Genomic DNA, 27,540 nt, shown 5'->3' on the forward strand with positions numbered 1-27,540 from the left:
CACTTCCCACCCCCCTCAGAACTTCCAACACCCCCCCCCGCTCCTTGTCCCCTGACCGTGCTCCCCCCCCAGGATCCCACCCCCTAGTCCCTGTCTGCCCCCTGACCCCTAACAGGCCCCCCTGGATTCTCACACCCTATCCAACCCCCTGTTCCCCAACCCCTGACTGTCCCACCCCAGAACCTCCGCCCCATCCAACCACCCCCTGTCCCCTGACTGCCCCCCCGGACCGCTTGCCCCCCACCATGCACGCCACCACCCCATTACCATGCTGCTCAGAGCAGCAGGAGCTTGCAGCCCCGCTGCCCGGACAGAAATACGCTGAGGCAGCAGGGGACGGACGGCGGCTAGCCTCCCCAGCCGGGAGCTCAGAAGCCGGGCAGGACCATCCCGCTGGCTGTAGTTTGTCCTAGATAGATAACAAGTGGGAGTTTTATAACCAACAGCATGAGGGGTAAAGTTTGGCTAATGCTGAACACTTTTGAAAATCCCACCCAATATATCTAGAAGGGTCTAACATGAAGGGGCAAATGCTGCTTGTCCTACTCATCAAGAATTCCCAATGACATTAATTGAAGTCTGGCATTAAAGGGAAGTAGGGGTCTAATGGTTAAGGAGAAGCACTGTTCCTAGGTAATACGCACAATTGGAATTCTGTTTCCATTTAAAGAAGTTTTTAAAATAAAGTAAAGCCCTCTGATTAGGAGGCTGCATGTCTTGTGCAGAATCAGCAATTCAGGAAACTTCTGAATTGCATAACTGATCCTTCTGTACCCTTAACTCAGAGTATGTGAGCTTATGACGGGGCTAGATAGACCTTTAGTCTGACCCAGTATGGCTGCTCTTATGTTCTTATGAGTCCTGGGGATCCAAAAAAAATCAAATATGGGGCCTGATTTTTTCAGAGGAGTGAGAAACTGCAGCTCCTCCTGCTGACTCCAGCTGGAGGTGCACACGTTCAGCTCTTCTGAAATCCAGCCCCCACATGGCAGCCCATAAGTTCTCCTGCCTGCCATGAGCCATCATTACACAGCTCATCCACGGAGTGAGGGTGGAGACGAGAGATCTCATGGGGGAAGAGCATGATGCCTCAGAAAATAGCATAAGGCTTTCTTGTACAATACAAGAGTTTTTGGCAAAGGCCACAACAAAGATTTGCAGAACACTGCTGAGGTTCAGAATTAAATGCAATAAGAAGGTATAGTGCTTTCCTCCGGCACCACTCTGTCTGTTTGTAGTGATATAACCCAAGGCCTTCAGCAAATGCAGGGCCTAATCACATCAGCCACACTATCAGAGGCTCGTTCACCTGCACCTCTACCAATGTGATATATGCCATCATGTGCCAGCAATGCCCCTCTGCCATGTACATTGGTCAAACTGGACAGTCTACGTAAAAGAATGGACACAAATCAGATGTCAAGAATTATAACATTCAAAAACCAGTTGGAGAACACTTCAGTCTCTTTGGTCACTCAATTACAAACCTAAAAGTGGCAATTCTTTAACAAAAAAAACCAAAACAAGACTCCAACGAGAGACTGCTGAATTGGAATTAATTTGCAAACTGGATACAATTAACTTAGGCTTGAATAGAGACTGGGACTGGATGGGTCATTACATAAAGTAAAACTATTCCCCCCCTCCCCCAAACATTCTTGTCAACTGCTGGAAATGGCCCACCTTGATTATCACTACAAAAGCTTCCCCCCTCTCCTGCTGGTAATAGCTCACCTTACCAGATCACTATCGCTACAGTGTGTATGTTAACACCCATTGTTTCATGTTCTCTGTGTATACAAATCTCCCCACTGTATTTTCCACTGAATGCATCCGATGAAGTGAGCTGAAGCTCACAAAAGCTTATGCTCAAATAAATTTGTTAGTCTCTAAGGTGCCACAAGTCCTCCCTTTCTTTTTGCAGATACCGACTAACATGGCTGCTACTCTGAAACCAGTATTTAGATTGTTAGCTCCACAGGGCAGGGGTTTACAGGTTCTTAAACAGAGCAGAGCATGTTGCTGGCTTTTTTTCAAATTGTTAGCAGCAGCAGCAAGAAGATAGGAAACTGCTGAACTGTGGCAAGCCAGCCTATGTTTGAAAATGGATCTACCTTGGTGTATGGACACCTTTTGAGACTTAGTTTGTCCCCTCACTCACCCTGCCCCCAACTCTCTACTGCTCACTCATAGGCCGTCCTACTGCCCCCATTCCCTAATCAGGGTACTCCTCTAGAACCCTCTTACCTCTCAATCTTGTCCTTCCCATACACCAACTGAAACCTTCCACCTAACCCCTAAACTCCACTCCTGATTATTCCCAACACATCTCTTCCTTCTGCATCCTACCCCTGGCTCATACACAAGCTCTTTGCAGCTGGAACCTCACTCATACACCACTGATAACTCCTGCCCCCAGACAACTCACCTGCCTTCCACCCCCTCCCTCTAGTCTCTGCCCTGCCCTCACATAAGCTCTCTCAATTTGGCAGACAAATGCTGCCTAGCGAGTGGCTCCATTGCAGAGCGCAGGTTGCATATCTGTAGTGCTGATCCTGGGCTGCTTCTTGCCACTTCAGAAGCGGAGGCTGTGAAAGGTCCTGAGGTACCATAGACAACTATACAACTCACACTGCCCCAGGTGTGACCCTTAGACGTTCTGAACAGGGAGGTCCATCTGAGTGAGGCGGAGCTGGCTCCAGGTGAAGATATTCTGCACTCCACGCCCCTGAGGGACTGGAAAGGGAGGAGCCAGGTCTGGGTGCTGCAGGACTGGTGCTCAGGTGTGCTGTGCATGCCCCACCTTCCCTTGGCTTTTACTTCTTCAGCTCTCTGCAGTGTAATTGCTAACAGCTGCTGGGGAGAGAGGACGTGAATCTCTGTAAACGCTGGCTGGAGACAGTGAGAGTAAAATATGCTACAAAGCTGAGCTACTCTGTGGCTGTTGGACAGCTGAGAAGATATGGAAGTAGTAAGTGTTGTTTTTTATTGTTGTTGGCTTTGCAATGCTAGGGCTAATGGATATTCCCCTGGGACATGTTTGCTGTTTGACTTTTTCTTGCTCTGCTTTATAGTTTCAGGTGATTGTCTTTGTGACTAGGCAACAGGTGTGGAAATAACTTCTGAGCATTGCCTGAGGAGGGCATCCCAGACAGCCTGGCTGCTCTGTGTTTCTTCTGGTTAGCTGGGGTCTCTTGTCCTGCTCCTATGGTGGAAACTTAAGGGGCTGGGGAAGAAACTTCAGCTGCGGGTGTTGTGTTCTCCGTTAACAATGCCTGTTTCTCCTAGTTCTGATTATCAGCCTGTACTGAGCTCCTCTTCTCCATTTGCATCTAAGCACGGGTGGATTTGCAGGAAAAATCTAGGTAGCTAGTTAACAGGTGATGCACCTCTTATTGTGAAATAGAGCAGTCCGGGAAGTATGTGGCAAGTTTTCAGCTATCTGTGTTGAGTGTGTCGTGTAGGGTCAGAGTGCAGTTGGGATCCAACAAGATGAGCTCCTTTGATCCATTTTCTGTTCAGACTTCACCAACCAATAACTTTCACAAAGGGGATTGCAGTTCTTTCTCTCAAATCTGTCATGTGTACTGTCTGAGTGAGGTTATGGTTTCTTACAGCAAAATATTAAATTGCCAATTATCCTACATGTGTATAGATTTCAGAGTAACAGCCGTGTTAGTCTGTATTCGCAAAAAGAAAAGGAGTACTTGTGGCACCTTAGAGACTAACCAATTTATTTGAGCATGAGCTTTCGTGAGCTACAGCTCACTTCATCGGATGCATACCGTGGAAACTGCAGCAGACTTTATATACACACAGAGAACATGAAACAATACCTCCTCCCACCCCACTGTCCTGCTGGTAATAGCTTATCTAAAGTGTTTTTTGGAGGGGGGTGAGAGAACCTGGATTTGTGCAGGAAATGGCCCAACTTGATTATCATGCACATTGTGTAGAGAGTTGTCGCTTTAGATAGGCTATTACCAGCAGGAGAGTGAGTGTGTGGGTGGAGGGTGAGAACCTGGATTTGTGCTGGAAATGGCCCAACTTGATGATCACTTTAGATAAGCTATTACCAGCAGGACAGTGGGGTGGGAGGAGGTATTGTTTCATGATCTCTGTGTGTATATAATGTCTCCTGCAGTTTCCACGGTATGCATCTGATGAAGTGAGCTGTAGCTCACGAAAGCTCATGCTCAAATAAATTGGTTAGTCTCTAAGGTGCCACAAGTACTCCTTTTCTTCATGTGTATAGACTGGCCTAGCGAGATACTATTACCAGCACCAAAATCCCCTAGCTGTTCCTCTTTCTTAGACAGATCCTTTGTTTTTCTTTTTTCTTTTTTTTTTTTTAATTGGGAGGTATTTATATTGGAATAGCAATTTATTTGCAAGGGGAAAGTCAGTTCCCTGGCTGTAAAACATCAATAGCTTTCAAGCCTGAGAATGTCGTGTGTTTTTTTTTTTTTTTTTAAAGTTGGTGTTGTACTTGCTAAGCGTATTATGACTACAGCAGGGCAAATAATTCACTGACTACTTGCTGCAAGTTTCTGGTAATCTCTTAAATATAGTGACTTGGTGAATTCTCTTTCATTGCCTGACTGGCTCTAATTTATAGCTAGCTGCCTCTGACCACAGCCTTGAGCTCTGTTATCTGCTCTCAGAGGGCTGACATGGAGACTTGGTATAGAGGGACTGCTAGCTTGGATCGAGAAATGTACTTATGCATTGAGGTGCTGCTTTGTTTTAAGGCTGCACTGAGGTTAGCCACATGGTCCATCTGAGTATGACTGACTGTTGTCACACAGGCTGAATCTGTGCAAAGGGTTTGCAGTGAGTGTTGGATCCCCTCTGATCAGTCAGGTTTGAAATTATCATGATTCTGACCGGAGGATATTTATATAGCTAAAAGGCCTGTGAATCTTACCAGGACATCTCAGTTCTACTCCTTTCTCCACCCAACATTCCCTGGAAGTCCAGTGCCCTTTACCTGTTTGGGCACCTGGTGGTCCTGGAGACCCATCTCCCATTTTGTATCTTTTGGAGACAGCTCTGTACCACTCCTGTGGCTCTTGGAAGCCCTAGGAAAAGACCTATCCTCACCCAGAACAGGCAACTGGAAAGGAAAATACATCCTTTACCCCCTGCAGCAGTTTTATATTGTCAAGTAGGGGAGCGGGGGGCTTTACTTCTAAGCTCCTCTGATGCCTGGAATTGAAGCTCCCTAACTCTGTGAATGCTTGATTTCCAGGGAGCCCTGAGGCTACTGTTAAATGCCATTTAAATTAATACGTGGGCCAAAGGTGTTAACATAACCTAGTTGAAGAGCAACATTAAGCCGTTTAAAAGAAGGTTCTGGTTTGGTGTACAGCAACCTCAACCTGCATAGTACGATGGCAAACACCATTAAAAATCACTTTAACCCAGGGGTTGGCAGCCTTCGGCCCGCAGCCCAGCAGGGTAATCCCCTGGCGGGCTGCGAGACGTTTTGTTACGTTGATCGTCCTCAGGCACAGCCCCCTGCAGCTCCCAGTGCCCGCGGTCCGCTGTTCCCAGCCAATGGGAGCTGCGGGAAGTGGTGTGGGCCTCAGGGATGTGCTGGCTGCCACTTCCTGCAGCTCCTATTGGCTGGGAACAGTGACTCACAGCCACTGGGAACTGCGGTGGCTATGCCTGCGGATGGTCAATGTAAATAAAACGTCCCGCGGCCCGCCAGCAGATTACTCTGATGGGCTGCATGCTGAAGATCGCTGACCCCTGCTTTAACCTTTTTTTATTAAGGATGAAGAAAAGAAGGGAAAACAGTGAAAGCATTTGAAATTAAGATATTAAGTAAGGCTTTAATTTTAACAACATCTCTTGTTCCCTTGCCCTTACACTGGAGAGTTTTTGTTTTTAGAAGGAAAGCTGCCCTTGTTTGACGGTCTCTTAGATGGTGTGAAAGACTGTAATAACTGTCCTTGTGAGGAAAGAGAAGTTAGCTGAGATGGGCTGGAACTGTTGCTGTTGAAATCTAATCCTGTATCCTAGAACATACTGATGAGAGGGGAGAGAAAAGAACATCAAAAGCAGAGAAAACAGCTTCTGTCTCTGGTGTTGACTCGCATGCACTTTCAACCTCGCTGCTGGTGAAACACCGACCCAGCCCATGGCCTTATCGGTCACACTGAAACCTGGTTAACTTGTAGCAGGACCTGGTTGCTTAGGGCATTGCTGTTGCTTCTTTCTGGTCATGCTGCTGTAAGCTTGTTGCAAAAATGTTGTCTTAAGCAGAAGGAACGAGAATAGAAATAAGGTGAGGCAGGAAAAGTTTGCCGGGGGTCAGAGGAGAGATACAGGGTCACATCTCAGGTGGTGGGGTGTGTCAAATGACTTCCTTTCTGGCCCAATTTGGTCAGGACATCTCAAGATTAGGGTGAAGAAGGCTAGGAGTCCTGGGGGGACAGGCATGGCAGCAGCCATAATGGTGAAGCTCACTCCGGTTGCTGATTTTGGCGTGGAGGGGGGAAGTCTTTCCTTAAGGACCCCCAAAAGGGAGTGATGGATGGAATATCCTGTAATTATTTTGTCTCCTATTCAGGTCTAGTTTCCAACACCTCAATTCTAGTTCACCATTTCTAGTTCCACGCTCTTCTTATTTACCCAGCATGGTCTTAACGCAGTCCTTGAGTTCTGTCAGCGGGCCTCTTCGTTTGGACTGATTCATTCTTTATCTGCCTTCTGCAACTCTTTCCACCAGCATTTGTTGTTTTATAGATTATTGCAACATCTTATGAAATTACATTCACTTTTTACAATTGAACTCCCAATTAGAGTAAATTTGTAGTTATCACAATAGTACCATGCTAATCTTTGCAGGTTGCTCTCTGCCTGCGGTGTTTTCCTTTCTTACCACATAGGGTGCTTTGGTTGCTATTGTAGGGTGCGCTTCAGGCTATTTCCTATTTCTACTCCAGAAATTCATGGGGATTTGGGGAGGAAGTGACCGCATATTGGGAAGAACCTCAAGATACCTGGTAGGTTGGTAGGGGTGGAGGGCCACCATGGATTTCATTGTGAAACTGACCTTTCTAGGATTTGTCTAGCTAGCATGTGCTTGCGTCTCTTTACCTCTGCTATTACATTTGAGGTTCGACAATGTCCTCGTTCACTTGGTCTTGTTTTCATAACAGGCACCCTCCTGCATGGAATGTTAGATCTGCTCAAGTGTTATAACTTTTCATAAATAATTTGCCCAGCTCTAGTACGTATGGTCGTGCCAAGTGTGCCTTTCTTAGGTCTGTGTTTCATGGGCATACAAAGTGTAGCAAGTGCCAACTACCTGAATCTGACCAGGTTTGTGATATGTGTTTCCTTTTCAAGAAGTGTGGGGAGGGGGAAGGTGGGGAGAATTGGAGAGTCTCTAAAGTACTATGGCTGTAGTTAGTCTAGAAATATTATAAAGCTTTAACAACATCTGCACTTAAAAATCGCTCTTCCTTCCTAGATCCCATGTCTGCAAAGTGGGGGGGAAATAGCAGTTCAGCAAAGAACACAGACACTTAAAGAAGCCAGGGTGAAACTAGATAATCTGTCAATTAATTAAGCAAAGTGAATTATAGTTGCCATTTCAAGGCAAGAGAAATAACCTGAGGGAAAGAGGGATTTGTATTCACATCCTTTTTAATTAAGGCAAGGGTGGGGAGAGGTAGGACACAGAACAGAAGACGGAACCGTTAACTCTTGCCATCCCATTTTACCATTAGGTGGTTAACAAACAGGTGTGGGTTTAATGAACTACGTACACTGTACCAAAGAAGACCAGTCTTGTCTAACATGCGGATTGCATTTATAAGCACAAAAATACTGGTTTCCTCATGTATGGTTGCGTATGTCTCATGTATTAACCAGTTTCTCATTGGTACCATTAAACACCTGAAATGCATTTAAGGAGCTATAAACAGTGTTAAGTCCTTCAGGTGTTGCTTCAGTATACACAGCTGCTTGGTGCCCCTGCAACAGAAACAATGGCACCTGATTTTGTCCCGTTGTCTGTTTGGTGTACGTGTGGCTCTCTGTGTGGTGACTTGGACAGGGGGTGAGTCAGTTTTTCTTTCTTTCTGGAAATCTCCATAATAGACTAGTACGGCTTCTTATAGTGAATCACTCAGCTGGCCCCAATTATGAAATATAATAGAAGCAATTCACTCTCCTCTGCGAGTAGGTTCTTTACATCATACGCTGTTATGTGAAAGTAATATTACTGAAAGGGGTTATTCAAGAGAAATGCAGTGTTTAATAAATTGTGCAATTAAATACAATTCAGTAAAACCTCAGTATGCTATTCATCTGTTCTGCCTTAATGTTAAGGGTCTAAACACTTCCTCTGCCCTGCCCCCACCCTGAAGAAGGAAGTTGTGTCCTAAATTATTTTTTCCAATTTCCTCATTAGACAGGTTCTTGTGAAGTATCGCAATTCTTTGCATTGAACTAAATAGTTAACCTGGTGCAGTGCACCTAATGTAATCATGGTATATAACAAGTTTTATAGAGCAGTCCAAGTCCAAGGACTTGAGTAGCTCATAAATTTGACGTCCGGCTTTCTTTAGTTTTACTCAGGACTGAATTCAAAAAGTGTATTGCAGATAAATATCACAGACTCCTTATTTTTCATCATAGGACAGCAAAATGCCTGGGACAAACCTACAAAGTTCACTAAACTTTGCCCACACCTTTTTTTAAAATTTAAATTAAAAAGTTCGGGGTTTTTTTTTTGTGTTTTTTAATGTTAATGTTTCAGGCAAATGTAGAAAACTGACTTTTACTGAAAATATATTCTCCTGCCTGGATAACTTGCCTTTCCTACCCCGTGTTATGTGTTTATCTGGCACGCTGAATGAATAGTGGTATGTCATAAATATAAAGGGAAGGGTAAACCCCTTTGAAATCCCTCCTGGCCAGGGGAAAGGTCCTCTCACCTGTAAAGGGTTAAGAAGCTAAAGGTAACCTCGCTGGCACCTGACCAAAATGACCAATGAGGAGACAAGATACTTTCAAAAGCTGGGAGGAGGGAGAGAAACAAAGGGTCTGTGTCTGTTTATATGCTTGTCTTTGTCGGGGATAGACCAGGAATGGAGTCTTAGAACTTTTAGTAAGTAATCTAGCTAGGTATGTGTTAGATTATGATTTCTTTAAATGGCTGAGAAAAGAATTGTGCTGAATAGAATAACTATTTCTGTCTGTGTATCTTTTTTGTAACTTAAGGTTTTGCCTAGAGGGGTTCTCTATGTTTTTGAATCTAATTACCCTGTAAGATATCTACCATCCTGATTTTACAGGGGGAATTTCTTCATTTCTATTTACTTCTATTTTTATTAAAAGTCTTCTTGTAAGAAACTGAATGCTTTTTCATTGTTCTCAGATCCAAGGGTTTGGGTCTGTGGTCACCTATGCAAATTGGTGAGGCTTTTTATCCAACATTTCCCAGGAAAGGGGGGGTGCAAGTGTTGGGAGGATTGTTCATTGTTCTTAAGATCCAAGGGTCTGGGTCTGTAGTCACCTAGGTAAATTGGTGAGGCTTTTTACCAAACCTTGTCCAGGAAGTGCGGTGCAAGGTTTTGGGAAGTATTTTGGGGGGAAGGACGCATCCAAACAGCTCTTCCCCAGTAACCAGTATTAGTTTGGTGGTGGTAGCGGCCAGTCCAAGGACAACGGGTGGAATATTTTGTACCTTGGGGAAGTTTTGACCTAAGCTGGTAAAGATAAGCTTAGGAGGTTTTTCATGCAGGTCCCCACATCTGTACCCTAGAGTTCAGAGTGGGGGAGGAACCTTGACATGGTGATTATAAATCTGAGGATCAAGGAAAGTGTTGGAAATCTGATACAAGTTCCATGCTGCACTGACCTGAGATAAAAGAATGAGTGAATTACCACTTATTCTAACAGGTTTCAGAGTAGCAGCCGTGTTAGTCTGTATCCGCAAAAAGAAAAAGGAGGACTTGTGGCATCTTAGAGACTAACCAATTTATTTGAGCATAAGCTTTCGTGAGCTACAGCTACATGCATCCGATGAAAGCTTATGCTCAAATAAATTGGTTAGTCTCTAAGATGCCACAAGTCCTCCTTTTTCTTTTTGCGGATACAGACTAACACGGCTGCTACTCTGAAACTTTTCTGAGAAGGAGACTCTAGAAAGCTAGTCTGTGGGTGGACGGGTATTAAGTGCCCTGGCAGCAGCAGGCACACATGACTGTGTTTCATGTCCTTAAATAAAATAGTTTTCTTAATGTCAGTTAGCTTGTATCGTTCCCAGCACTTACCTCCATCGGCCCCCTGCCCCCCACGCTTCATTGAACTGAAACAATTAGCACTTGAAAAGTACTAGCTTATGAGGTGTGGAACTAGTGATGAGTCAGTCTTCATTTGGGGGCAGATCAACTGAAATCAATGGATCTATGACCAGTTTACACCAGCTCCCTTCTTGTTTTCCTATTTGGTGTATGCAGCTGCCTTCTTACCAAAAATACATCCTGGTGGATGTGTATACGTGAAATTTGCTCTTGATTTGAAGAAATCTTTTGGCTCAGCTGCTGCTTGGTTAACTATGTCTCTCTGGTAATAATAGTGTGTCCATCTGTCTCAAAACTCCCTCTAGGACTCTCCTTTCACTGTGCTGTCATTCAAAGGGGTCCCTGAATCCCAGTTCTCATCTCCACCTCCCTCATTAGTAATGACTCCTAAGCCCTTGTCTCTCACCTCAGCCCTGATGGGGTGTGGTCTGAGTGTCTTCTCATGCCATTGGCTTCAATGGAATATTGGTGTGTTCGGCACCTTGCGGGATGGTAATGAGTGTAACCAAGCAACTATCTTCCAATCCGCACCTATGCGGGTCCATATCCAGTGTACCTGTAGCTGTGTCGATCCCAGGATATGAGAGAGACAAGGTGGGTGAGGTAATATCTTTTACTGGACCAATTTATGTGTGTGAGAGAAGTGCTTTCCAGCCCCACAGAGCTCTTCCCCAGGTCTGGGAAAAGGACTGCCAGCATCACAGCAAAATGCAGGCTGGAACAGCGACTTTAGAATAAGTAAAAAGAAAAGGAGGACTTGTGGCACCTTAGAGACTAACCAATTTATTTGAGCATGAGCTTTCGTGAGCTACAGCTCACTTCATCGGATGCATAATAGTTTTATACACACAGACCATGAGAGGTTTTTTTTTTTTTTTCATGGTCTGTGTGTATAAAACTATTATGCATCCGATGAAGTGAGCTGTAGCTCATGAAAGCTTATGCTCAAATTGGTTAGTCTCTAAGGTGCCACAAGGACTCCTCATTAATAGTGTAGTGATTGTCTCATTTCACCCACATAGTTATAGGGACACCGCATGTTGTGATAGGCATGTGTAGGATCCATGGATCTTGAAAAGTGTTGATCATTGTAGCAGTGGAGATATATTGTTCTGGCAGTGTCTCATGCCACTTTGCATTGCTGTGTTGTGGGGAACCTGCCGCTGCTGCTGATCTTGGAGAGGTTGTGGTGGTGGTTGAGGCCAGCCAGAAGTGGGGTTTGAGGATGGGGTCCCCACTGAGTATGGATTGTGGTTGTTTGCAAAAAGAAAAGGAGGACTTGTGGCACCTTAGAGACTAACCAATTTATTTGAGCATGAGCTTTCGTGAGCTACAGCTCACTTCATCAGATTACCCCACAAGGATTCCACTGTGAGGTGACAACTAAGTGTGTCATCAGAAGGGATTTTATTTTTGCACTGAAGCAAGTTCTCTTGGGGTATTTGCATGGCCTGTTCCATGATTTGATCTACTTCTCTGGGGGAGTGGCCTTGTTTGGCAAAAGCTTGTCTCTCTCCAACAGAAGTTGGTCCAATAAAAGCTATTACATGACCCACCTTGTCTCTGTGGCTGAAAGTCACTCTTTACTCCTTTTGGAGACTGTGTAAGTCGAGGGGAGGGGTTTATGCTGAAGTAGCTTGTCTAAATTTAAACACATGAGACTTAATATTGGTCTTCTGTTTAGTTTCGGGTGAGCGGTATGGTGTTTGCACCCTTTGGCAATTCATGTAATGTTTTTTGTAAATGGCCATTACATTTTAATCCACTTTTCCACCAAATGAACCGTCTGGACTAATTGCCTCTTTGGAGAATGCCAATAACCTTTTCTGCTGCTTTTCCCCACCTTTAGGAAGGCATAAGTGACTTCAGAGCATTCAGAGCTAAATTTCAAAATGATGCCAATTTTTCAAATACTGTGTCACAACCACCCAAGAAGCCTCCTGCAGAAGGTGTACATCTACCAAGCTCCAACACTAAGGGTGTGTCCAGTCCCAGAATCCTGAACCAAGGAAAAGTGCTGGAGTCTGAACAAAAGAGAGAACAACTTGGTTTTGCTGTGCATAGCTCAGAGCTAATGCAGGTCAAACCTTTAATATTGCCTAGAGTCAAGCATGGCAACTTGTACCTAGCAGGGAAGAATGAAGATACAAAGAATAAAGCTTTGGAGGGATCCCTTTGTGGAGATGCACCCCCTAGAGGGAATTCGCAGAAACCCTGTCCAAATTCTTGCATTTATCAGCAGGCAGCTGTTAATGCACATTCGGAGGAAGGACTGTTAAACTCCTTCCATCATACTCTGCAGATCTGGGAAAGTGCTTCAGCTCAGAATGACAGAAAGTGTGCAGTGCTGCCATCGTGTGTAAGTGGGAATCCTTCTGCTCAGCCAGGGGTTCTGAACGCTGCCCTCGGAGCAGAGAGCAACAAAATGAGAAGTACTTGCTCCTTCCCAGCACTGGATTTCTCTACCCAAAAGAGATCTCTCCCAGACAGCAAAATGCCTGTACTGCCCCAGTCTTCATCACCTCCCCGTCCATCCAGAGGTTACAAGAGCACTGAGCAAAGCCCTAAGGTGACTGGATTCTCTCAGCCTGCTTATGATCCACACAAGCCAAGTGAGACCTCTCAGTATCTGAAAGGTAAATCCAGCCTCTCAACATTTACGTGGTATTTATATGGCATTCTGCCAGTTTTGAGGCTCAGCTATGAAAACTTTAATGCAGATCCAAAAGAGAGAGCATATAGGATCAGTTTGGATGGGTACCTACATGCTGCAGAATTGAACAGGAGGCTCCCAGAGAGAACTCTCTTCTAGTGGTGCTTCGCCGTAGCAAGATATGGCGAGAACTGATATGTAGGGGTGCACAAAACTGACAAATAATTTTGGTAGGAAAAGAAAGGAAGGTGAGTAACTGGCTAGCTAGGTCCTTTCAAACTCGGCTGGGGGGGCAGAGGACTGTGGGGTAGGGGGCGGGGTTCAAGTTCTGGAAACAAGGTTAAGGGGGAAGAATGTGTTTCATTTGAATCAGTTTGCCTTCCTTTCAGTTTGCCTTCCTTACACCGAACATTGGACAGGCTGGATTCTTATGCCATGGTATTCATGTTTCATACGCTCTGCAAAAAAATTAAGGGATTTATTTTCTATAAAGCTAACTTTTGAGTAAAAATGGAGCTGGTTTGAATCCTCCAATCTGTACATTTCCCCCAACTTTGGGAAGTTCAGGTCCAAACTAAGAATGCGCTTGCTCCCTTGAGCAAGAAACATGCTACCAAGGAGGTATTGAGCAGCAAGTTCATTTTATCAGCTTCAGATTTAGTGCCAAAATATTGAAAAGATTAAATCCTTAGCCCTGCCTTGAGTACAGGGGACTGGATTAGATGACCCTCTCGAGTTCCCTTCTAGTTCTACGATTCTATGAAATCCTGTTTACTCTGGAAAGCTACCTTACTGGAACTGCATATTTAAAAAAGTTATACTGCTGAAGTCTAGAAAATGGAAAAACTTATTGGCACAGAAAATTCAATTTTGTTTAACAACAAATCAAGAAACAGATCACTCTCAAATGTGGCTCCATTGTATAACACTCTGAAGAAACAGAAAAAGAGCCTTCTGCTTTCTTACTACTACTTACTTCTACTCCTTCTATAGCACCACTGAAAAATCAGGCCCCACACTGAGTCAGTGTCTACATATAAAATGAGAATAGGCAAATTTTAACTGGGAAGGAAACTGTTAGACATTCCTACCAATTTTTGCCAATTTATGCACACAGTCCTACATGCATTTTTTACTTGAAATGAGAAGTAATAACTGACTCTCTCCTTGTGGCTCTTATTACAAACAGCATCAGAACCTTTCCTCCATCAAGCTGGTACGGAAAGACAACTTGATGTCAAAGATAGCAAGCCTCCAAAAGTTAAACTACTTCCTTCAGTTGAATCTCTTGGTTCCCCTCCAAAGAAACCTCTAAGGCCCCCAAAAGTGAATCTCTGTGCCTTCTGGCAGTCAGCTCCGCATGTCAACAGAAAAAACAAAACAGGTAAGAGATTTTTTGTCTTGGTTTTCAACCAGCTCTGCTAGAAACTCCTTTGATTTTAAGTTTTCTGTCAGAAAATGCCATTTCATCAAAGACCTTGTTTACGCGACACTCCACCATGAGCTACTCACTGCCTCGGAAGGCAGTCCGTGTCCACGCTCACTGGTGTGTTGGGCAAACATGGCAGTGAAAGGCTCTAGCAGGGGAAATTGTGGGGAAAGGCTCCTAAGGGAGCTGCCAGAGCCTTTCCCTATGCTTCCCTGCTGTAAGAGCCTTTCACTGCAGTGGGCACTGTTTGGGTATGTAGGGTATACACCCCGGGGCTGAGGCGTATAGGGCATTCTACTCACCTAAGACATGCATTACCATATACTCTGCTGTTTATACCCATGCTATCTGGGCATGTAGCATCTGCACTCTACCAGCCACTGCAAGTGTATACCTACCTTAACTTGAAATGTTTTGTAGGAACAGGGTGGATTTTTTTTTTTAAAAGACCTTTTGGATGGAAAGGGAGTCAAGATTTTGTTTTGACAGTTTTTTTGGGAGGGCTGGGGTTTCAGATTCAGAACCAAAATCAACTTAAAATTTCTCATGGGACAGAGGCCATTTTCCTACCAGCTGTAATTTCTAGGCATTCTTTTATAATGACTATTATTGCTGACAACTGCAAACTAGCTGCTCAAAATGTGAGCTGATTTGTATCCCTCTTTTGACTATTTCAATGGGAAGTTCCATAAACTTCTGACAATACAGCTGTGGACATGCACAATGAAATCAGTAGGAGTTGGTGCATTAATCTTTTTTTTCATTGGAATTCAGTGGTGAAGCTTTAAACCCTCAAATGTTGAGAAACAAAACTTTTTGTCGGGGTAAACTTAACTCACTGGAACTGTATGTGTGGGATACTATGGATTACTGACTAAGTTTCTTATCTTACATCTGCACTTGGATGTAGTGGCATGATTCCCATCTCTCATTGAGCTAGCCTGTTAAAAATAGTAGTGTAGCCATTGTGGTGTGAGCTAGTTGCCTGAGTGCAAATGTTCCTGGACTCTGTGTGTGTGTGTGTGTGTGTGTGTGTGTGTACACACTCAGGGTGGCTAGCATGTGCTATGCTGCTATTTTTAGAGCACTAATTCAGATGAGTGCTAGCACAAATATCTGCAGAAAGTTGGGAAACCTTTAATACCATTCCCACAAGAACCCTAGGTTGTCTTGCATTTTCTGACTTCTAATTACATTAAAATTATAACCTATTGTTACGTTACTGAAAACTTTTGTTTTAAAACTAAACTTATACCCTTTTTTTTTGGCCATCTCCCTTTGCTGGTCAACTATTTATCTACAGAAAAAGACCATGGCCATACTAGGTCAGACCAATGGTCCATTGGCCAGTGCCAGCTGTTTCTGAGGGAGTGAACAGAACGGGGCAATTTATTGAGTGATCCATCCCCTGTCGTCCAGTTCTAGCTTTTAGCAGTCATACGTTTAGCAACATCGATAGCATGGAGTTGTGTCCTTGACCATCTTGGCTAATAGCCATTGATGGACCTGTCCTCCATCCATGAACTTGTCTAATTCTGTTTTGAATCCAGCTATCCTTTTGGTCTTCACAACATCCCCTGGTAATGAGTTCTACTGGTTGGCTATGCCCTGTGGGAAGAATTACTTCCTTATGTATGATTTTTAAACCGGCTGCCTATTAACTTCATTGGGTAACCCAGAGTTTGTGTTTATATGAATAGGTAAATAACACCTTCCTCCTTCATTTTATCCACACCACTCATGATTTTTATAGACCTCTATCATATTCCCCCTTACTCACCTCTTTTCCAAGCTGATTAGTACCAGTCTTTTTAATCTCTCCTCAAAGGGAAGCTGTTCCATGCCCCTCGTGATTTTTGTTGCCCTTCTCTGAACTTTTTCCTATTCTAATATATCTTTTTTTTTTTTTTTTTTTTTTGAGATGGAGCAACCAGAACTACAGGAAGTATTCAAGGTGTGGGTGTACCATGGATTTATATAGAGGCAGCATGATATTTTCTGTCTTATTATCTATCCCTTTCCTAATGGTTCCTAACATTGTTAGCTGCTTTTTTTTTTGCTGCTGCTGCACATTGAGCAGTTCAGAGGACTATCCATGATGACTCCAAGATCTTTCTTGAGTTTAAACAACAAATTTAAACCACATCATTTTGTATGTATAGTTGGGATTGTTTTCCAACGTGCATTACTCTGCACTTATCAACATTGACTTTCATCTGCCATTTTCTTACCCAGTCATCCAGTTTAGTGAGATGCCTCTGTAACTCTTTGCAGTCTGCTTTGGACTTAACTAGCTTGATTAGTTTTGTATCGTCTGCAGATTTTGTCACCTCACTGTTTACCCCTTTTTTCCATATCATTTATGAATGTTGAACAGCACTGGTTCCATACAGATCCTTGTGGAACTGCTGCTATTTACCTCTCTATTGTGAAAACTGTTTATTGATACCCTTTGTTTCCTATCTTTTAACCAGTTACTGATCCATGAGAAGACCTTCCCTCTTCTCCTGTGACTGCTTAAGCACCTTTTGGTGAGGGACCTTGTCAAAGGCTTTCCGAAAGTCCAAGTACACTAGATCACCCTTATCTACATGTTTGACACCCTCAAAGAACTCTAATAGATTGGTGAGGCAGGATTTCCTTTTACAAATGCCATGTTGACTCAATATGGGGATAGTTGAAATCCCCCATTATTGGGTTTTCTGTTTTTTGTAGCCTTTCTAATCTCCTTGAGCATTTCAAAATCCCTGTCCTGGTCAGGTGATCGGAAGTGTATATTCCTACCACTATCCTCTTGTTTAAGAATGGAGTTTCTATCCATAAACAGTCTATGGTACAGTTTGATTCATATAAGATTTTCACTATAGTTGACTGCTTTCTTTCACGTATAGGGCCACTCTCCAACCTACTCTGCCATTTCCATATATATTGTAGCCTGGGATTACTGTGTGCCACTGATTATCATTTGTTCCATCAAGTTTCTGTGATGCCTGTTGCATCAAAATCCTCATTTAATACCAGGTATTCAAGTTCCCCATCTTAATATTTAGACTTCATGTGTTTGTATGCAATCACTTATGAAGGCAGACAACTAAATATTGACCAATTTTATGTGATGTAATTGAATGGGATTCTTTTTCATTTGACTCATTTCTTTTCAGTCTCAACTATAGGCCTGGCTTGATCTGAGTAATTGGAGGTGGGTGAGGCCTCGTTTCTTGGGAGATAGGATTAGGGAGGTAAATGAACTAGTAAGCTAGAAACAGAATGTCTGTACTAAGATGGGGTGGGGAGGGGGAACACTTGAGGAACCATTTACAGTGGGTAAATAAGCCTGGAATATAAGAGGGGGGGAAAAATAAGTCATGCTTGTACAGAGCACAGTGACCAAGCCAATCCATAAATGTATATAAAGGAAGAGGTTTGCTGTGTAACTTTTGGATATTTGGTATGCCCTGTACCCATCCCCTGTGCTTCAGCCTGATCAACTCAAGTGTAGTTTAATTGTATGCAAACAAAGAAATTTCAGTGACATGTTTTGAAGTCTAACTGAGTTCTTGGGAACGGAGTGGGTAAGGTCTTGGAGGCTACTGAGTCAATAGGTGGTGGGGCAGCTTCTAAGACCCTATCTGTACTTTATCAACTTTTTCCTCTCCTCTTTACTAGGCTATAGAGTATCCCCTTTAATAAAGCCTCCTCTAAGGATGTCTGTCTGAACCATGTGGTCCTCCGCATCTGTCAGCTTTCCCTCAGCTGTTAGTTTAAAGACTCCTCTATGACTTTTACATTTTACATGACTGCAATCTGGTTCGGTTTTGGTTTAGGTGAAACCCATCCTTCCTGTATAGGATCCTCCTTCGCCAAAAGGTTCCTCGGTTCCTAATAAACCTAAATTCCGAACACCATTTTCTCATCCACGCATTGAGACTCTGCAGTCAGGGCCGGCTCTAGGTTGTTTGGTTTTTTTGTTTTTTGCCACCCCAAGCAAAAAATTTGCTGCCCCAAGCTCCAAGAGCATAACTGCCCACGCAAAACAACTTCCTCCTTCCCTCCCCCCACCCAAAAAAAAAAGGGTGGCCGGAATGCCACCCCTGGAATTGTGCCACCCCAAGCACGTGCTTGCTTGGCTGGTGCCTAGAGCCAGTCCTGCCTGCAGTTCTGCCTGTCTAACTGCCCCTTTGTGGAACTGGAAGCATTTCAGAGAATGCTATCATGGAAGTCCTGAACTTTAATCTCTTTCCTAGTAGCCTAAATTTGCCCTCCAGGACCTCACTCCTACCTTTCTGTATGTCATTGGTACCTACATCTACCACGACCACTGGCTCCTCCCCAGCACAGCCCATAAATCTATCTCGATGTTTGGAGAGGTCCACAACCTTCACACCCTGCAGGCAATTCACCATGTTCTCCTGGTCATCACAAACTCAATTAGCTATATTTCGAATGATCAAATCCCCTATTACTGTACTAGTACCTCTTTTTCCAGGGAAACAGAATAACTGCGCATAGGAAGAGGTATACAGACAAAAGATCTTAATTTTAATGTTTACACCTGGAAACTTGTGTCAATACCCTTCTTTGCCACATGGTCCTCTGTCAGGCTGACTACTGTGCTCCTCAGCCCATTCTCTTGTTCCACTGTAGTCTCGTGTTGAATGTCGTAGCAACCATATTTTGTTTGCCACTTGTCAAACACTGTTGTTTTTGTTTGCAGCTGTTGTAGAAGATGACTACGTGACTCCTGAAAAGTAAGTGTGTGGATTTAACTTTAGGCTACAGAAACATATATTTACACTAAAACAAACAATAGTTCCTGTCAGAATTTTAAGCTCTTCTGAAGATGAGACATACTTGTAAGCAATAAAGTGCTACTTTTATAATTCCATTATGCACAATTTTTGCATTTAAATGACACTGAAAGAATCCTCCTGAAGCAAGCACTTTGTATAATGTGTGGGGATTCACTAAATTACATGTCTGACTGGTATAACTCCTATTCAAGAAGACCTGGGTGGCTGAGGGAATTAATAATGGGAGTTCCTTCTCGCTAGATAATCTGTTTTGAATATAGCCTGGACAGGTCTTTGAGTGAGTAGGCTTTCCTTGCTGCCAGTGTGAATTGAGTTGGTGTTCCTTGCAGACACACACATGTCTGAAAAGTACCACCATAGGCCTCCAATGAGAGTGTCAGATATTTGCTGAGTCAAAGGTCATGTCTACACAACCATGGTAAGTCAACCTACGCTATGCAACTCCAGCTATGTGAATAACGTAGCTGGAGTCGACGTACCTTAGGTCAAGTTACTGTGGGGCTGTCACGGTTCCTCCCCCACTCTGAACTCTAGGGTACAGATGTGGGGACCTGCATGAAAACCTCCTAAGCTTATCTTTACCAGCTTAGGTCAAAACTTCCCCAAGGTACAAAATATTACACCTTGGACTGGCCGCTACCACCACCAAACTAATACTGGTTACTGGGGAAGAGCTGTTTGGACGCGTCCTTCCCCCCAAAATACTTCCCAAAACCTTGCACCCCACTTCCTGGACAAGGTTTGGTAAAAAGCCTCACCAATTTGCCTAGGTGACTACAGATCCAGACCCTTGGATCTTAAGAACAATGAACAATCCTCCCAACACTTGCACCCCCCCTTTCCTGGGAAATGTTGGATAAAAAGCCTCACCAATTTGCATAGGTGACCACAGACCCAAACCCTTGGATCTGAGAACAATGAAAAAGCATTCAGTGTTTTACAAGAAGACTTTTAATAAAAAATAGAAGTAAATAGAAATAAAGAAATCCCCCCTGTAAAATCAGGATGGTAGATATCTTACAGGGTAATTAGATTCAAAAACATAGAGAACTCCTCTAGGCAAAACCTTAAGTTACAAAAAAGATACACAGACAGAAATAGTTATTCTATTCAGCACAATTCTTTTCTCAGCCATTTAGAGAAATCATAATCTAACACATACCTAGCTAGATTACTTACTAAAAGTTCTAAGACTCCATTCCTGTTCTGTCCCTGGCAAGCGCAGCATACAGACAGACACAGACCCTTTGTTTCTCTCCCTCCTCCCAGCTTTTGAAAGTATCTTGTCTCCTCATTGGTCATTTTGGTCAGGTGCCAGCGAGGTTACCTTTAGCTTCTTAACCCTTTACAGGTGAGAGGAGCTTTCCCCTGGCCAGGAGGGATTTCAAAGGGGTTTACCCTTCCCTTTATATTTATGACAGGGGCCTACACCAGGGAGGTCAATGGGAGTAGAGTTCTTGTTGGGGGTAGAGTACAGGGGTCAACTGGAGAGTGATCTGCAGTTGATTTTTGGGTTTTTACTAGACCTGCTGGATCGATCTCAGAGTATGGATTCCCTGCTGTAGTGTAGACCTGCCCTAAGATATGAATGACTAGCAACCAAATTACCCTCTTATACTTAGGCAAGGTCCTGATAGACACATACAATAAGAACTTAAAGCTTACACAAGCTATAAACTTTACAACAATAGAGGAAAGGAAATTACAAAATTCCCCAAAGTCTTTAGAATGTCATGAGGTGGTAAATGGAGACGTTTGAACCTGGGAGAGCTAGGTTCATAGGTGGCTTGTGAACCGACCTTGCAGAAAAGAAGTCTTTAAAAAATTATGCTTAGACCAGGAGACCTTGTTCTCATCTCCTGTCCTCTGTTTACTATGAACATTATTGAAAGGCTAGAGGTGTGTGTGTGTGTGTGTGTATCTAGCTGGTTCTTGCTAGTGCTCCTTTGTTTAGCCTGCAGTAAACACTACATGACATGCTTTCTGACAAGCTGTCTTCTGGTTTCAAAGCAGATTGTTACCCACACACATGGGTGTGGTGATCTCCTCCCACCCCCCTCATTTCCCATATTCTCCAGCTTGATGTTTTAGAAATGAAATGCTTTGAGAATTATTGCCGAAACACAGACCTGGCATAATTTGCAGGTGCTGGAGGTTTACTGTTCTCCTTATCTGTCCACAGAAAAGGATTTTGATCTTTCGTTCTGTTTATGCAGAAAGCACAGCCCTAAAATATATGAGATTTTGCTCCCCACTCTTGGTATTTTTTGTTTATACTTGTGTGATCTTCGGAATGGGATTTGTATTGCTCGTGTTCTACACTGGCCACCTCATAGGTACCTCTTTGAACCCAGAGCAGTACACTGATTCCTAGGTACTTGTATGCTTAAAGTTTAAGCATGTGTTCTAAGTACCTTGCAGAACTGTGCCCAAAGACTTAAATAAAAATAGAGAATCTAAGGCCAAGTGTCCACATTAATAGTCTTAATTTGGCATTTGGAATCTCCATACTGATGATGACTCCATAAGTGTTGTCAATAGAAGCTGAGATTTGCATCAGTTGATTCTTTCAAGGTTAATACCTGCTTCAAAGGGTCAGCATCTGTGCAACTACACCAAATGCTAAACCAGGACTTTTTTGGAGTGTAGGCAAGGCCTTGAATCGGTCCAGAAAGTCTGGCTGTACAAGGGGACTCTGATGAAGAGCCATGGGGGCTGGGGAGGGAAGAGATTGGGCTGGGCAGAAGGAATCCATCTTGGAGTGGGTAGGTAGATGGGGAAGGGCAAAAGGGGCACATTCTCCTTCAGAACCTGGAATGGAACCCAAGATTCCTGAGTCTCAACATTCCTGCCAGGAAATATCTCTGAAACCAGCTGGCAAAGTGTCTTATCTCTGCTAGTTCCTCCCCCTCCTAGAGGATGATGACCTACTACTGCTCTCCATTAGACATTTAGCTCAAGTGGCAGCAGTCTGTGTGGTAGACCTAAAGGTTCCAACCCTGCTGATGGCACATGTGGATGTTAATGTTTCCATGTGATGGAATTTTTTTTTTCCAGTTTGCTTATTTTAAATACATACAAAACCATGTTAAACAACATGAAGATTGCAAAACTAAGCACTGAAAAGGTAGGAAATACCAGATTTCCTACGATGTGACAGACTGCCAAGACTCATCAAGCCCTCAGATCGCTACCCCTTCCTGCTTCTCCACGTGGGCACCAATAATACTGCCAAGAATGACCTTGAGCGGATCACTGCAGACTACATGGCTCTGGGAAGAAGGATAAAAGAGTTTGAGGCGCAAGTGGTCTTCTCATCCGTCCTCCCCTTGGAAGGAAAAGGCCTGGGTAGAGACCGTCGAATCGTGGAAGTCAACTAATGGCAGGTGGTGTCGGAGAGAAGGCTTTGGATTCTTTGACCATGGGATGGTGTTCCAAGAAGGAGGAGTGCTAGGCAGAGACTGGCTCCACCTAACGAACAGAGGGAAGAGCATCTTCGCAAGCAGGCTGGCTAACCTAGTGAGAAGGGCTTTAAACTAGGTTCACCGGGGGAAGGAGACCAAAGCCCTGAGGTAGGTGGGGAAGTGGGATACCGGGAGGAAGCACGAGCAGGAGCACATGAGAGAGCAGGCCTCCTGCCTCAGACTGAGAAAGAGGAATGATCCACGAGTTATCTCACGTACCTATACACAAATGCAAGAAGCCTGGGAAACAAGCAGGGAGAACTGGAAGTCCTGGCACAGTCAAGGAATTATGATGAGATTGGAATAACAGAGACTTGGTGGGATAACTCACATGACTGGAATACTGTCATGGATGGATATAAACTGTTCAGGAAGGACAGGCAGGGCAGAAAAGGTGGGGGAGTTGCATTGTATGTAAGAGAGCAGTATGACTGCTGAGAGCTCTGGTATGAAACTGCAGAAAAACCTGTCTCTGGATTAAGTTTAGAAGTGTGAGTACCAAGGGTGATGTCGTGGTGGGAGTCTGCTATAGACCATTGGACCAGGGGGATGAGGTGGACGAGGCTTTCTTCTGGCAACTCACAGAAGTTACTAGATCGCAGGCCCTGGTTCTCATGGGGAGACTTTAATCACCCTGATATCTGCTGGGAGAGCAATACAGCAGTGCACAGACAATCCAGGAAGCTTTTGGAAAGCATAGGGGACAATTTCCTGGTGCAAGTGCTGGAGGAACCAACTGGGGCAGAGCTCTTCTTGACCTGCTGCTCACAAACCAGGAAGAATTAGTAGGGGAAGCAAAAGTGGATGGGAACCTGGGAGGCAGTGACCATGAGATAGTCGAGTTCAGGATGCTGACACAGGGAAGAAAGGAGAGCAGCAGAATACGGACCCTGGACTTCAGAAAAGCAGACTTTGACTCCCTCAGGGAACTGATGGGCAGGATCCCCTGGGAGAATAACATGAGGGGAAAAGGAGTCCAGGAGAGCTGGCTGTATTTTAAAGAATCCTTATTGAGGTTACAGGGACAAACCATCCCGATGTGTACAAAGAATAGTAAGTATGGCAGATGACCAGCTTGGCTTAACAGTAAATCCTTGCTGATTTTAAACACAAAAAGGAAGCTTATAAGAAGTGGAAGATTGGACAAATGACCCCGGAAGAGTATAAAAATATTGCTCAGGCATGCAGGAGTGAAATCAGGAAGGCCAAATAACACCTGGAGTTGCAGCTGGCAAGAGATGTTAAGAGCAGCAAGAAGGGTTTCTTCAGGTATGTTAGCAACAAGAAGAAAGTCAAGGAAAGTGTGGGCCCCTTACTGAATGAGGGAGGCAACCTAGTGACAGAGGATGTGGAAAAAGCTAACATACTCGATGCCTTTTTTGCCTCTGTCTTCATGAACAAAGTCAGATCCCAGACTACTGCACTGGGCAGCACAGCCTGGTGAGGAGGTGACCAGCCCTCTGTGGAGAAAGAAGTGGTTCGGGACTATTTAGAAAAGCTGGATGAGCACAAGTTCATGGGGCTGAATGCGCTGCATCCGAGAGTGCTAAAGGAGTTGTCGGATGTGATTGCAGAGCCATTGACCATTATCTTTGAAAACTCATGGCGATCGGGGGAAGTCCCAGATGACTGGAAAAAGGCTAATGTAGTGCCCATCTTTTAAAAAGGGAAGGAGGAGGATCCTGGGAACTACAGGCCAGTCAGCCTCACCTCAGTCCCTGGAAAAATCATGGAGCAGGTCCTCAAGGAATCCATTCTGAAGCACTTAGAGGAGAGGAAAGTGATCAGGAACAGTCAGCATGGATTCACCAAGGGTAAGTCATGCCTGACTAATCAAATTGCCTTCTATGACGAGATAACTGTCCCTGTGGATGAGGGGAAAGCGGTGGACATGTTGTTCCTTGACTTTAGCAAAGCTTTTGACACAGTCTCCCACAGTATTCTTGCCAGCCAGTTAAAGAAGTATGGGCTGGATGAATGGACTGTAAGGTGGATAGAAAGTTGGTTAGATTGTCAGGCTCAAGGGGGTAGTGATCAATGGCTCCATGTCTAGTTGGCAGCCGGTATCAAGTGGAGTGCCCCAAGGGTCAGTCCTCGGGCCGGTTTTGTTCAATATCTTCATAAATGATCTGGAGGATGGTGTGGATTGCACTCTCAGCAAGTCTGCAGATGACACTAAACTGGGAGGAGAGGTAGATACGCTGGAGGATAGGGATAGGATACAGAGGGCCCTAGACAAATTAGAGGATTGGGCCAAAAGAAATCTGATGAGGTTCAGCAAGGACAAGTACAGAGTCCTGCACTTAGGATGGAAGAATCCCATGCACCGCTACAGACTAGGGACCGAGCGGCTAGGCAACAGTTCTGCAGAAAAGGACCTAGGGGTTACAGTGGACGAGAAGCTGGATATGAGTCAACAGTGTGCCCTCATTGGCCTTCTTGGCAATGGCATTTTGGGATGTATATGTAGGGGCATTGCCAGCAGATCGAGGGACGTGATCGTTCCCCCTCTATTCGACATTGGTGAAGCCTCATCTGTGTCCAGTTTTGGGGCCCCACACTACAAGAAGGATGTGGAAAAATTTGGAAGGAGTCCAGCGGAGGGCAACAAAAATGATTAGGGGACTGGAACACATGACTTATGAGGAGAGGCTGAGGGAACTGGGATTGTTTAGTCTGCAGAAGAGAAGAATGAGGGGGGATTTGATAGCTGCTTTCAACTACCTGAAAGGGGGTTCCAAAGAGGATGGCTCTAGACTGTTCTCAGTGGTAGCAGATGACAGAACAAGGAGTACTGGTCTCAAGTTGCAGTGGGGGAGGTTTAGGTTGGATATTAGGAAAAACTTTTTCACTAGGAGGGTGGTGAAACACTGGAATGCGTTGCCTAGGGAGGTGGTGGAATCTCCTTCCCTAGAAGTTTTTAAGGTCAGGCTTGACAAAGCCCTGGCTGGGATGATTTAGTTGGGGATTGGTCCTGGTTTGAGCAGGGGGTTGGACTAGATGACCTCCTGAGGTCCCTTCCAACCCTGATATTCTGTGATTTTTAAGGTTGCCTGTTGAACCTTACATGTGCACACGGAGTGCAAATTTATTAGGATTAGCATCTAATTATAGAATCATACTCTCCCCTCCTCGCCCCCCCCCCCCCCCGCAACCAGACCCCAGTGGAAAGTGCACATTTTGATTTGGCTGTTTGCAACTCTGCAAAAGCCTTATGCAAATACACTTACATCTATTGGTGGTTCAGCATTTATTTGACGGTTTGCTTTTAGTTGATCAATCACATCATAAACAAGAAAGTCGTGGTAATTTGGCTGCATTTCTGGAAAACTGGAACTGTAGTGGCAAGGAGTGAACAACTCTGGTGTGAAAAACCAAATACCATATATGGATAAATATCTATTTCGCTGTGGGTGCAAACATTGATATGAGCAAGCACCTTTTACTCATGACTATTCATGTTTGACTAAACAAAGGGAATACAATGGCTGAATTGAAAATTCATGTATTTTAAATAACACAGTGGGGAAGTTAATGCGTGTAATTGTAGTTTTCAATCCATTACAATAAATACCACACACATTCTAAATGTTACTGAGGCAATTAGTTTATAAATTAACCAAGTTTCCTTGTATATGCCAAGCAGGAAGAGACTTATTTTTCCACGTGTTCCACTGTATATTAGCAATATAATTCTTGTTTAGAAATTAAACTGTTCAAGTAATATATTGCAGCAAAGATTAGTTACTTTGAACTCCTAATATGATACAGATAGTAGGCTGTTTAATATTTAACAGTGAAATTATCCAACTTGAGTTGCAATTCACCCTGCCCCCATGATAAATTGAAATGAGATCATGGACGCTTTGCACAACCAAAACTATGCTCATCAGTAGACCAAGTCACATGAGTTCCCTGGCCCTACCATGATCATTTAGGGATGTGGATTTGTGAAGGTGCAGTGGTTACAGGGCTGCTTGCATCTGTCCCTTCTCTGAATGCACTCCCCCTCTCTTTGGAAAGGGAATCATGTGATTCTACTATTTTGAGACTGGACGCTGGGCTACAGTATCCTGTATATGCATTGTGTTTATCCAGCACGTCCCTCTCTGGATTAAGTGCCTGTGGTTCCTCCCTTCAGGAGTCTGTCTTCAGATACTTTGGTTTTAACAGGCTATTTAATCTTAACAATAGAATAAAACAGAGGAGAACTTTAAAACAACAAGCAGTCTATACATGTTTAGCTCCTCGAAAGCCCAATTATCAGTAATGGTGGCCCAGGCAGGATTAGATACTTCTGTCAGCCTGAACACCTCACCAACAACATCCCCCAACAGCTACTACCTTTGCATGTGGGGGGCCGGGGGAATCAATTTTTATCCAGCCAGAGATCCTGTGTCTTCTCAGGGTCCCTGTATGGCAAAACAAGTTTTCAAACTTGGCTGAGCCCCAGGAGTAGAATCCTCACAGCTAATAGCTCGAGCATCATCTCTGAATGGTCCTGAAGTGTTTATCAGGATCCTGGGCTCTTCTCAAGCAATTGTTTTGCTGCTTGCTTGCATTTTCCACCAGCCCTGTAGATTGAACGTTCTGTAGTCACCAGTTCACTAACTGATCAACTTACATAATCATGTGTAAATACAGTAACAGCTCTGTTTATCACAGTGGGTCTAGCACAGCCCTGTCCACCACGGTGAATTTCACTGTGGCAGACATTCATTGGGGCAGCAGCTGAAATCCTGCATGATGCTGGGGGGAAGCACAGGGTGGCTAGAGCTCTTGAAATGGACATGTTTGGGGGAGATGGGTAGGAATCTGTTTCTGCCTCCACAATATTTCCTGGAGATAAGAGCAG

General features: G+C 44.1%; 1 protein-coding gene across 3 annotated transcripts in view; it reads left to right on the top strand.

Moving 5' to 3' along the window:
- The first annotated feature begins 2,864 nt into the window (after positions 1-2,864).
- FYB2 (FYN binding protein 2) overlaps positions 2,865-27,540 on the top strand; it is a 68,685-nt gene continuing 44,009 nt past the window's right edge. For all 3 annotated transcript variants that reach the window (XR_012160472.1, XR_012160473.1, XM_073357582.1), the window contains exons 1-4: positions 2,865-2,971; positions 12,178-12,964; positions 14,171-14,365; positions 19,125-19,158. Coding sequence is in view for 1 of the 3 variants with exons in the window: in XM_073357582.1 (XP_073213683.1) it covers positions 2,963-2,971; positions 12,178-12,964; positions 14,171-14,365; positions 19,125-19,158 (1,025 nt within the window). In the remaining 2 variants the exon portion in view is untranslated. The remainder of the gene's footprint in view (positions 2,972-12,177; positions 12,965-14,170; positions 14,366-19,124; positions 19,159-27,540) is intronic.

The sequence above is a fragment of the Lepidochelys kempii genome, chromosome 8 (genome assembly GCF_965140265.1).
Source record: "Lepidochelys kempii isolate rLepKem1 chromosome 8, rLepKem1.hap2, whole genome shotgun sequence".
Taxonomy (NCBI): Eukaryota; Metazoa; Chordata; order Testudines; family Cheloniidae; genus Lepidochelys; species Lepidochelys kempii.